Below are 13,084 nucleotides of genomic sequence, written 5' to 3'. Positions count from 1 at the left end.
AATTTGCATGTCCGCTAAGGTGGTATACCTTTGTAAGACTAAAATATGTCCAATCGCACAAATTCAGATTTTTGTTGTTCTAAAGTTATAAGAAATTTTTAGCTGTTGGGGATTCTGCACCCGTGTAAGATATTTCGATATGGTTGAACAGCTGATCACCACTTGGACGAAAATTCAAGGAATTTGCATTTCTACGAAGGTAAGATAGAAAGATATACCTTTGTAAGAATAGAATATGCCCAATCGCACAATTTCAGATTTTTGTTGTTCTAAAGTTAAGAGAAACTTTTAGCTGTTGGGGCTTCTGCACCTGTGTAAGATATCTTGATATAGTTGAACAGTTGATCACCACTTGGATGAAAATTCAAGGAATTTTCATGTCCACTAAGGTGATAGAAAAATATGCCTTTGTAAGACTAGAATATATCCAATCGTACAAATTCAGATTTTTGTTGTTCTAAAGTTATGAAAAATTTTTAGCTATTGGGGCTTCTACACCCGTGTAAGATATTGAATAGCTGATCACCACTTGAAAGAAAATTCAAAGAATTTGCACGTCCACTAAGGTGTCAACTATCCTGCAAGCTGAATAGGTGGCATAGTACTCATGTGAGCTGAATCCAAAGCTGTGAGAGATTACAATGGTCTGTGTGCTTAGGGAGAAAAACCGTAATTGCTAAACTTTCCTCCTGCTATTCTAATTTTGCTACGCTGATACTGAGATACAAAGTTGGAACTCCTACAGTTGGGACTTATAGAGGTGGCACATGCAACAAGGTGTAGGCAGAAAGTACAGCTGGTTCCCCTTGATTAGTACCCTCAATACAGTGGGCAAGCATCTACATAAGTCAATCCCACAATTGGACAATCAGAGGCTGCAGTAGGTGCCTTCAGCTTAGCCTCAGGAGAGAAAGACTTGTGTAAATTGGGGTGGTTTAGGGTTATTTGGCAAGAGCTCACGAATTGGGAAGCCTGCCTGAATTTAGGAGAATCTAGGAGGCGAGATGACCACTATTCAGGGGAACATCAGCAAATTAGATTTTCTCTTGAAAAAAATCTACCCAGCGTCTGCCAGTAGAGTTTTTGTTCGACGCCTTCAAGCTTTGTATTCACTAGGGCCCTGATTATCAAATCAAAGTACTCTTACAGAGGTTCTATTACCTCACCTTTCTATTCTTCATTATTGAATTTTTCTCTCCTGAATCTATCTAGGATAATGTTGATCAAACAACACCACAGTCCATTAAATAATTCCTTTTCCATCCACAGGTTTTTTTTTGCTTTCTTGAAACTATTATCAAAAAATCTAACAAATTAATATCTTCTATGCATTTCGCACTTACGGTTTACATGAAAAGTCTTTCTTGATCTTCAGTTTAGCTTTAAACCATTTATTTTTAATAATTCTTGTGAGCCTACCTATCCAAGGGTAACAACTTCATGTCAAAACCATCAAAAATAATAGTCTCATACTCATATCAAGGGCCCTACTCTCTGCCACTTAATGCACCTTGCATAGCCAGTTGTCCAGAGGTAATTCAAGCTACTTCTGGCATGATGAATGAATTTGAAAAGTTTTATTACTATGTCATCCACAGCTCAAAATTATCAGCCTTAAGCATTCAAAAGGACATACAAACCAAATAAGATTTCATATTTGCGTAAACACTGATACATAATTAGACAGGTTAACATCATACTGCACAGCAAGCTCCCTTGTTGGTGTTAGAATTAAAACGCGAATTGCAGGGATCCTTCGTGGTCTGAAGAGGAGCCTTTCAAGTAATGGCAAAGCAAAGGCTGCCGTCTACAATGTATCAAAGAAAAGAATTAGATCATCACGGAACCACCAAACAAAATTGGGAACCAACCATCTTAACCAAGACAGTACACAGCATTTATGATTCAACCCATTTAAACATGTGAACAAATCAAGCCCTAATACAGCATCTCTCATGGATTCATCAGCTTTCTAAAAAAATAGCCAAACTCATCAAGCCCCTTCCCTACAAAATAGGCAGCTCTTAAAACAGTCTGAAAGTGCAAGAAGTTCAAAAACTGCATACTTTGCCAGAGCCGGTGACTGCACTTCCGCATATATCCCTCCCTGTTAAAGCCAATGGTATGCAAGCTGCCTGCAGCCATTAGACCCAAAGAGATCATATTGATAGTTGTCATTCTGTTCCCCACAAAAAGCGTTGGCAAGCCACCGCCGTCTTTCAAATAGATACGGCAATACAAAAAATTATTAGCATTGAAAGCCGGTTTGTTTTTTTAATCTGTGTAAGCTGTCTGTTCATTACTGCATAATCTTAGAGTTTACCATTAACTGGGTAACAGAGTTCTAGTATGGTGCAGATTCCTTGTATGCCAAGGAAGAGGATGCATAGCAGTCTGGAGGAGCAAATAATATGCTGAGCTCTGGAACTAGCAATTCACAACTTTCCGCAAAAAACAGTTTCATTACTTCTAGGCAATAATGTGCTGCTATAATCAACTCCCGCTTCTGTTCTTCCCTAGACAACTTATGATCCAAATAATGTGCTGCTATAATCAACTCCATGCGAACGAGGACAAAAAGACTACATTCTTACCTGTATAGGAGTCGGCTGTTTGTAGCCAAGAGCATCACATGCACGTAAAAGGGGACGAGAGATGTTGAGCTCCATAAACGCTTTGGCATTGAATGTGGTGCCTTCCACAGAGGAAAAGAACTTTTCTGGTGCCTTTCTTGTTTCTTTCTGCACAAGTGCACAGCTTTTCAATGCACTTTCCTATAACAAATAATCCATTGTTTTGGAGCAACTCCCCACTTTCAAATGGAGGCAACATATAAAGTAAAACAAGCTTAAATTTCACTGCAAAAAGGCATAGTCAAGTTAAATTCTAAGTAGCTTTATATATGCCTTCGTAAGACTGAAATATATCCAACCTTAAGTAAACAAAGTAGACAGAAAAAGGAAAAGGAAGGAAGAGGTGTGTAAGAGCCATGAAACCAAACTAAGAGTAACCAAGAAAAAAAAAACAAAAAACTAATGTAATAAGCAAAGCTACGCCTATGTTCTCATCAGTACCAAGCATAAATTGCACAAATAAAACTTTGGGCAAAGTCTCTCATTATACAGGATCCACATGACACCACATAATGTCTATAATGACAGCCTTCACACTCTCCTACGGACGCTCATGCATTGTACCACACAACTGCACAATATCTCTTTGCTCGAGCAACACCAACCATGTTGGACAAACTGAATTGTGTGGCACCAGAGCATGGTCCTTTAATCTTACCGCCACGTACTTCTACTATCTGCCAGATACCACTAGAACTTGAGCCCGTGTGCTCCACCTCGAGCGTATGGAGACTCTCCATCCTTTGACCTCAGGTTCTTGCTGCCCTGGGAGACAGCCAAGGTACCAGCCCTAGTAGAGCTGAATCTGCAGCCACTCTCTGGACTCCTTTGCCTTTTAATGTAGGCATGAGGGCATGTGAGCTGGTGCTCCTGCTGCTCCCTTTGTGTGCTGACTGCTGGATATTCAAATGCCCTGTAATGGGCTGCTTTTAGAGGGCCCAAGGCCCCTTGAATTGGACCGACCAGCCTGCTTGGATCTGGCCAACTCAGCCTCCAAAAACCGTCCCCACCAGCCCTATATCTTGGGCTGTGGGCAGCTCCTCTTGGGCTGTGTACTCTCTCCATTTAAGTGGGGGCCCAGCCCCCTTGCTTTGTGTGCCAGCTGACAGGCTGGCCCCCTCCACTCTCCCCCCTATGTATGGGGCTGTGGGCTAGGCCATATGGCCGACCAATCTAGCCAACCCTTTGCTGCTGCCAGGCCCTCCTGCAGGCCCTTGCCCTGCTCATGATTGCGCCACTTGGCTAGCCTTCTGCAGCCCCTTTTCTTTCTCTGATTTCTGCCCACATGGCAGTCTTCTTTTTGGGCACATGTTGCCCTAGGTCTCACTCCCCCATGCTCTCCTCATTTGGGGGCTTACAAATGGGGCAGTGACCTTTCCAACAGTGTTACAGCTCTTGAAAGGATTGGGGTTGACTGCAGAGTCCATGGATGCGAGAGAGGATACTGAGCAACTATTAGTAGAGGGAGTATCCAGGAGAAGTAGGTTCTTCAAATAGGAGATATTATCCTGGTGGGGGAAGGGGAACCTTGCTCAAGAGGATATTTGGGTCCTGAAGAATGGGGGAGAATACTTGGGAGATGCTGAAGCAGATGGGTAAAAGTATCACCAGAGATGGACAGCAAACTCATGGGGAATAGCAGGTTCTAGGCATCAACGTGTCTTGTGAAACACAACCTGTACCATGCGGAGGAAGTAATGAAGTTGCAGATGGTCTTAGCAAGTTCCCTCTAACTTCTCTTGTGGTGATCTCTACACTCTCTATGGATATTCCAAATTCTTCAAAGGCAAATATCTCCAAGATAAAGACTTCGGCCCAACAGTACGGGTTCTGTCCAAAGATCGGCCTTCTACCTCGGAACAAAAGATTTTCTCATTCTACTCTTATATATACCTTTGTAAATCTAGAATATATCCAATCATACAAATTTAGAATTTTTGTTGCTCTAAAGTCCAAAAATCTACACGTAGCTGTTGAGGCTTCTGCACCCGCATAAGATAAATCGATGTAGTCGAGCAACTAATCACCATTTGGACAAAAATTCAAAGAATTTGCATGTCCGCTAAGGTGAGAAAAATATACCTTTATAAGACTAGAATGTATCCAATCGTACAAATTTAGATTTTTTGTCATTCAAAAGTCCAAAAATCTACTCTTATGTTGATATTCTATATTATCAAGATAGCATCTGTGTACCACACGACAAGGATGTTTGACGTCTTTTGTTAAAAGAGCATCATATATTTCCTTATGCCGCACATCCCGACGTAAACAAGACTTACAGGTTAAGCGACGCATCAAGATGGTTACGTCTTGCTTATCTTGTCAACAAATGAAAGCAAGCAAACCACATCCAGCGAGACTTCTTCAACCGCTTCCTAACCAATTGAAAGATGGAAAAGCATTTCCATGAATTGTATTACAACATTGTCACGATCCTCCAGAGGAAACACTATGGATCGGTTGTCTGAAATGGCACATTTTGTTACTTGCATGAGAAGTGCCCAAGCTCCAGACATCGCATGACTATTCATACAACATATCTTCCGACGCCATGGATTGCCAAAAAACCTCGTCCACGACAGAGATCTCAAATTGACTTGTCATTTTTTTATTTCTTTTTTCAAATCTTTGGTACAACTTTGTTATTCAGTTCAGCTATCACCTAGAATCAAATGGACAGACTCAAAGAGTTGATCAAGTCTTGGAAGAAATGCTACAACAATATGTTCAATTGACATTGTCATCTTGGGAAGAGTATTTGCCACTCCTCGAGTTCACCTACAATAACTCTTTCCATAGTGCCATCAGCAAGACTTCATTCCAAGCAACTTATGGACACACTATGATAGTACCAATGAATTTCGTATTTCAAGAAAGAGTCAAAGTAAATTCTCTATGTTGCACGTTCTGGCGAGAAGCATTTTTTAATTTAAAAACCGGAGTACATAATTCTGAATGTGTACCTTGGCGTTTCTAGCCTGCGTTTGCTCTCCTTCACCAAAAGAACCAGGAAGTTCCTCTTCTCTTTCATCACTCTCTTCACCACCGTCCTCACTCTCTTCACCAGCATCCTCTTCACTTTCACCACCCTTGAAACGTTCCTCGGAAACATCATCAAGCGCAGAGTCACCACCATCATTAGAGAAACCTGCTTTGGGAATCTGAATGCCTCCTTCGAAAGAGTCATCACCTTCATCCTCGCTCGCTTCGGCAACCCCATCGTTCTCAATCCCGGAGTTACTGACAGCTGTGTGAGGCCGACCTGTACGCCGACTGACGGGGGCTCTGAGCTTCCTGGCGTGCAAATTATTTGCCTGGGTCTCCGCATCAGGCGCATTCAAAGCAGAGTGCTGTGGTTTCGGAAGGCGAGCCTGGGAGATTTTGTGGTCGATGGAGGTGGTACGGCGTTGCAAATGTTCCTCAGCGACGGTGTGAGAGTACTTGGAGAACTCCCAGGGCGACTGGGATGGCGCGGGGGCAGGATTGTCGAAGTCTTCATCTGTATCGAACGTGAAGGTTTTGTTCATGGCGACCGCCACTGCAATTCTCCTACTTCAAAACTTTATAGAGATAGGTTGGATTATCAAGGATTGCCTCATGCCTCGAGTGCTATAGTGAAACTCCCTTGCTTAAATGTAGTGCTATAATAGAGTGCCCCCTTAAAAGAGAGTGCCCCCTTAAAAGGGTGCTATAGTGGAGGATTTGTGAATTTCCTTTAAATAACTTAATTAAGTTGTGTGTTTCAAATTGTCGTTTATGGAGATCATCTTACAGAATGCCCTTCAAAAACTGTTCGCTTTCTCTTTTGCATCCAAAAGCGCTTGCTTTACCATTATTCTAGGAGGCAATGCCCATGCACATTTACTACTATACTAGGAGGTAGTACCCACACACTCTTGTTGGATTGTTTGGCGTTGTAGAAGATTAGTTCCGTGGCAAAGCAAGCCATTGGCTCAAATAATGGGTGGAGTGGGGAGATGCAAGGCTTGACCTAGCAACCACATTAGCTCTAAGTTTCAAAGTTTGACAGGCAATGCATAATGCACTTGCTTTCCACTATTGTTCTTAATTGTTTTGATTGGCTAACACCAACCATTAAAGGTGAATGATGCACACCATCTATGGAATCTGGTGTCGTATGACACATCCCAAAAAGACAGACATGCACAATGTGGCAAGCTGAGGCCACCATTGACTGGCAACGGCTTGGCAAGGGGAATAGGATCATGGTGCCCTCATAGCTTGCATTAGAAGGCGAGCCGACTGTATTTGCCTTTCACAAAACCTCATCTTTGACAAGTATGGCCAAGTATCGTGGTTTCTGTGCACCAGCCATGGATACAATCGTCAAGAGCGTGGGTCCACTTGTGCCCTCGAATTAGGGCAGCTTCAACAATCACCATCTTTGCCACCCTCAAGTCACTACCAACCTCTCCTACTCTCGTGAAGCAAACATGTCTTTACACATTGCTCTCATTTATCATTGTCAATCTCCAAGAATTGATGTGGCAAGCTGTGGTTCTTCCTCCCCACAAACCTTGGCAAACAAGAGGGCTTGAAGTCGGCCCATCCCCACTCCCTCAATATATTTTAGTATATTTATATGATTAAAATACATTTAAAATATTAAACCTAATACTAAAGCTTGTGTGCGCACGCGCTTTAAAAAACTTTCACAAAAAAAAAGTATGTGCTTTAAAAAAAGTAAAATTTAGATATGTATAAATATAAATAAACAAATATGTACATATGTAAACCAACAAATGAATAAATATATAAATATAAATAAACATAAATATATGTGTGTGGAGAGAAATTTATATTTATATATAAATTACTAAAATATATTTAAAATATTAAACCTAATACTTAATATTATAAATATATTTCAAAAACTAAAATACAGTATGGTTTAGTATTAGGTACAATAATTTAAATAAATTTATGTATATTTAAAATACTAAACCTAATACTAAAGTATTTAAATATATTTTAGCATATTTAAATTATTAAATCATATTTAAAACAATAAACCTAAAATGTGTGTATGTGTGCACGCGTGCGTATTAGAAAAAAAATAGATATATAAATATATATATATAAACAAATATGTGTGTGTGTGTGTGTGTGTGTGTGTGTGTGTGTGTGTACGTATGTATGTATGTATGTATGTATAGATATAAATTAAAAATAAGTAAATATAGAGATACAAATAAAAATAAATAAACATAAATATATGTGTGTGCATGTAGAGAAATTTGTATTTATATATAAATTACTAAAATACATTTAATAGTTAATATTTTAGTTATATTTTACAAAATGTAGTATATTATAGGCTTAATATTACGCATAATAATTTAAATATATTCATGTATATTTAAATTACTAAATACTAAACCTAATATTTAAATACTTAAATATATTTTAGTATATTAGTTTTAAAACTTATCTTCGTCTCTCATGCTCCACCAAGCATGAAAGTAAGGATAAGATCAGTTTTTAACCCGATCTTATCCTCTCGTCCTTCAACAAGGTTAAAAGGCTAAGATCAGTTTCAAAACCAATCTTACCCTCTCATCCTCGACGGAGGATGAGAGACTAAGATCGGTTTTAAAATCGACATGAGCCTTCCTTTCATGCTTGGTGAAGCATGAGAGGCTAAGATCGGTTTTAGAGCTAATCTTATTCTCTCATTCCTGGTGGTGGAGGAGGATGAAATGTTAAGATCAATTAAAACCAATCTTAGCTTTTCATCCTCCGCCATTGAGCATGAGAGGCCTATATTTGTTTTAAACTTGAGCTTAGTCTTTTATGAGTAGTAGGAAAGGATAAGAATGGTTTTAAAACCCATATTAGCCTCTCATCCTCCACTGAGCATATAATGCAAGGATTAGTTTAAAATTGATCTCAACCTCTCATCTTCCATGGAGTGTGAAAGGCCAAGAGGCTTGATTTTAAAATCAAGCATGAAGCCTAGATCAAACCACTCAGATCTTAGCCTAGATCAAACCACTCAGACCAATCCAAATGCAATTCAAATGAGAGAATGAGAGAATGAGAGAGAGAGAGAGAGAGAGAGAGAGAGAGAAAGAGAGAGAGAGAGATAGAGAGAGAGAGAGAGAAACTAACTAGGTAGAATTATATAAGAGAATGATTTTAGAAACATAATTATTTTATAGGCAATATGCTAAACAATGGTGATATGGTGGAACTTAATATTAGTGGCAATGTTGTTGCATGTGGTTCAATATCTAGCAATGATGTAGCCAGTTTATGTTAGGGTGTCCAAATTGGGCCTTCATGTGTCAATTGATGCCTGTTTTAATGGTGACTCTAAACTTTTGTTTCTGACAATGGATACATGCAAACTTGGTGAAGCAGTGGGAAGTAAAAGACTTGAAGCTTTATGATATAGATAGCACTGCATAGGAGGAGGAAGTAGATGTAGAAATATAAGTGTACTACTTAGTAGATCAAATGAACATGATGTATGAGAGAAATGGAGAGAGAGGAATATTTTGCTATGAGCAGAGAATAAGACACAAGCACCTAAACAGGGGTGGTGTTTCTAGTACAACCTTGTATACTTCCAAGAATTGGGTGAAAATTGTATTGGAGTGATAGTTGACGATATTATGCATCATTTGAACAAGGGCACCTGCTAATAGTAATGTTGAGACAATAATGCAGCCTACAGACCTAGTTGAAGTTGTTGCAAATGTGGAGAATAATGTTAAAATTCCAAGTGGCAAACAATGGAGATGTGAAGTCTGCCATCAAGAATACAGTGGTTCTTGCTCAAGAATGAGGTTGTATTTCTTGGGTGATGTGCATAGAGCCATTGTAACATGCAAGGGATCAGGAGCTAAGGCCATTGTTGCTTGACCAAAAGTAGTGTTTCATGGCATTGTAAATCTCCTTTTTGATTGAGGATAGTATTTGAAGTTTGTGTTGCCATTCTTATTTTAATATGGTGAAAATAAAATTTGCACTCCCTAGTTTGTAGTGCTGCTAAACATGTTTCGTGAATAGTGTGATAATAGCATTGCATTATTTGCGATTTTACTTGATAGTATCACAATCGATGTTTGTGCATTATTTCAACATATCCATGTTAATTACTTCAACAATTGCACAACAATGATTTCACATGATGCGCTAAACATGTTTCACATGATAATGGCATTGCATTATTTTAAATTCCACGTCAATTACTTCAACAACTGCGCAATAAAAATTTTGCCTGCAAAGTGAAGGTGTTGAAAGCAAAGTGACTCACTCATAACTATAAAGATCGATAGTTGTTATATATTTCAACTTACAAGGAGCTTACAAGATGCAAACATCCCAAATTCCCACATTGTAGAGTTACATCTCCAAATACATTATAATTACCAAAAAATGGGATGGGCAAAAAATGAAGCCAACAAATGGCAATACCCATGTAAAATGGCTCATAACTATAAAGATCGATAGTTGTTATACATTTTAACTTATGAGATGTTCACATCCCATGTTGTAGAGTTTACATCTTCGGAAACATTATTATTACAAAAAAATGGGATGGGCAAAAAATGAAGCCAACAAATGGCAATCTCCATGTAAAATTGAAGAGGCAAAAACTAAAGCCAACAGCTGCCAAAAAATGGTACTCCAGAAGCTTTTTACATCGTGACTTGTGCAGCAACAACAGGAGGCTAGTGTGCCCCCATCAAGATATGCAGCCCATGTCAATACAAAATGGCAAAGCAATCGCACACGATGAATACCGCCACGAGCATGCTGGCAATGATCAACAAGATGGTGGGAATGATCAACATTGTTTGCAAGATACTAAAACAAAGTGTTACGCATTATGAGAATTGATTCAATACTACATTGATTGTGAACTGAATGAGAATTGATTCAATATACCATCAAAAACAAACTTACTAAGAACTAAAAACAAAACGTATATTGATCCAATACACCATTGAAACAATCTTTTGACACAATTCTTGCAAATCAATTTGACATGTCAAAAAATGATTTTATATAATATGTCAAGTTGTATACAATATTTCACTTTCCTGATTATTTAAATGCTACCTAGCCTCAGATCAGGAGAGTAGGTTGCTTCGATGCCAAGCATGTCATACAATTCATGTGCCATAGGAGCGTTGCACGCCGCAGATGCACTTCTCACCTTTAGAGTATTCACGAGGCAAGTAAGGTGAAAGCGATGACAACGGAGAGCATAATATCCTGTGGCCCTGTCAAAGCGATCTTGGGAGATTGGACAACATGGCCCATCCATGATGAACTGTAATCGTGCAGGTAATGTGGATGGTTTGCACCCGGCGAGGCCAACAAAATCGCAGTTGATTATTGTTGAGAGTTTGCCTCCTTAGTCGATATGTTGCAAGGTGGCTTGTGCATCACGCACCTATTGGGAATAGTTGGTAGCTATCAAGGACATCTCTGCGTATGCATTGTCAATATCAAGTCTTTGTCCGGTTTGTGATGACAGTGCGTGCAATCGCTCATTGTTGCTTGTCAGCCGCTCATTCTCTTGCAGCACCCGCCAATGCTCCGTAGCTGCATCTTGCATAGTGACAAAACCTGTGTGCCTCAGGATCTATGGAGCACTCTAAGGTGGATGAAACCTGTGTGGAAACATGATGAAGAGAGTGCTCATGACATGTACCTCAAGTCAATTAGGTTTCAAGATAGCTTAGCTTGAACTCATAAAGAGAATCTTGAGATAGTGCAAAGTGCTTGATTGATATTACTTCAAATGAACCTCCCTTTTATAGGTGAGGGTACTTACATCCATTTTGCTTACTCACATGTGGGATATCTCCTCCATGCCATGTGGCAACTTTCCCTTTACTCATACCTTTGCTCTACATGTGCTCATGGCACCACAACTCTCAACACCTCCCCTTGGTGCCATGATCCTTTGGCTACTGCAAGGTGGTCAAATGTGAGTTACAACATCAAATCCTCCCCTGGGTGCCTTCATGGCTACTCTCAGGTGCTCAAGCTTGATTTACAAAATATAGGCAAGGTTGGCAAGGTTTTGGTTTCTCAATACATTCCATTGATGTCACCATTTGGGCTTGATGACGATGCGTTTGCTTCTTTGCTTAGTGTAGCTACCTGCATGATGTTTTGTTCTTCCATGTGCCTTGATGCTTTATGTGTGGATGCCATGCTTTCTGCTATGGTCATCTCATGCACTTGTGCTTTTGGCATGCTTATGACAATGATGTGTGCATTCATGCTTTAATTTTCCATTTGTTGCAAAGGTTTTACCAATTGATTTCTTTCAATATTGGTAGTGTCTAATTGCATACAATGATTCTGACTTAACAGGCGTGTAGAGTTCAAAAAGACGATCACTTTTCCCTTTTGGAGCATGTGCGAATTCTTACTGGATTGAAAGTTACGGCTTGTCAAAGTTTTATGAAGAAGAGGTGACCTGATGATGTGGCACAAGGATTCACATGCTGAATTCCATGCTGTGCTTAGCAAGAGGTTCTGTGTGCTTAGGTGGCACTGTGGTGACCTTTGAACCCAACTTGGTTAAACCCAAAGTTTACACCAGCTTTACCATAGTTCAACTAACCTAAGTAGCTGAACCTAACCACAGTTAGCTTTGACCACCTTATCTGCCACGTGGCCAGAAGGTGACCTAGCCTCTAAACCACGGGTTAACCTCGCCTAACCTTGGTTTAATCTTATATGCCACATCTCAATCATTGGTGACCTTGGAGGCTTTTGGTTTTTTGTTGCCTCCGATTTTCGTTGCCTGTCGATGGAGTTGTTGGCAGAAGGTCTTCGGTAGCCCGCGATGCAGTCTTAAGCCTGTGCGCTCTATGAAGGAAGGCTTTTGGAGTGTGCGCATCACTGACAGAGGCTACTGCATCGTTTGATGCGGTTGGAGCCGGAGCTGTGAGAAGAAGTCGACGGACGTTGCTGGGGCTTGTAGAAGTGTTGTGAAGGTGCGCGAGGCTATTGGTTAGGGGCTCATAAAGAGCACAAGCCTGTTGATGGTCCTTCCTTTATGGAGGAGGTCCCCGGGTCTGTCGTGCTTTGTAGAAGGGAGCTGCTCGGGGCTACAGAGGAGCCATGGTGCCTTGTAGAAGGCTGATGCAGAGAGTTGCTATTGCAGCTGGCTGAGGCTTGATCGATGAAGAGTTGAAGAGTTGCGGCACCGTCAAGGCTTGGAGACGAGGGAGTAGGCTATGGCTTTAGCCTTCGTTGGAGCTGTGGCCTTGGAGAGTAGAGGTTGTAGAAGCTTTGTTGCGTTGAAAAGGCTACTGGCTGGTGAGCAGTCCAAGAGCTTATATCTGTTGGAGCGTTGGTCATCCATCGTCAAGGACTTGTGGTGGTACCATCCTTGTGTAGAAAGCCGCTTCTTATGGTCGCCTTAGAGCCTTGCTCTGCTATTGCGAGGTTTG

General features: G+C 40.4%; 1 protein-coding gene across 3 annotated transcripts in view; it reads right to left on the bottom strand.

The window, feature by feature from the left end:
- The window catches only part of LOC147894200 (DEA(D/H)-box RNA helicase family protein), a 49,633-nt gene extending 43,408 nt beyond the window's left edge, over window positions 1-6,225 (bottom strand). For 2 of the 3 annotated variants that reach the window (XM_087384864.1, XM_087384863.1), the window contains exons 1-4: window positions 5,600-6,225; window positions 2,595-2,741; window positions 2,067-2,135; window positions 1,701-1,807 (exon numbers count right to left, since the gene is read on the bottom strand). In XM_087384864.1, coding sequence (XP_087240990.1) covers window positions 1,701-1,807; window positions 2,067-2,135; window positions 2,595-2,741; window positions 5,600-6,163 — 887 coding nt within the window. In that variant the 5' untranslated portion in view covers window positions 6,164-6,225. The remainder of the gene's footprint in view (window positions 1-1,700; window positions 1,808-2,066; window positions 2,136-2,594; window positions 2,742-5,599) is intronic. The other variant, XM_087384865.1, reaches the window with a different exon arrangement.
- Window positions 6,226-13,084: the final 6,859 nt, after the last annotated feature.

Source organism: Dipteris shenzhenensis, chromosome 14 (assembly GCF_047967505.1).
Source record: "Dipteris shenzhenensis isolate YYH24624 ecotype China chromosome 14, Dip_SZ_1.0, whole genome shotgun sequence".
Taxonomy (NCBI): Eukaryota; Viridiplantae; Streptophyta; class Polypodiopsida; order Gleicheniales; family Dipteridaceae; genus Dipteris; species Dipteris shenzhenensis.
The sequence above is the reverse complement of the archived record's forward strand: the minus strand, read 5'-3'. Positions and strand labels throughout refer to the sequence as shown.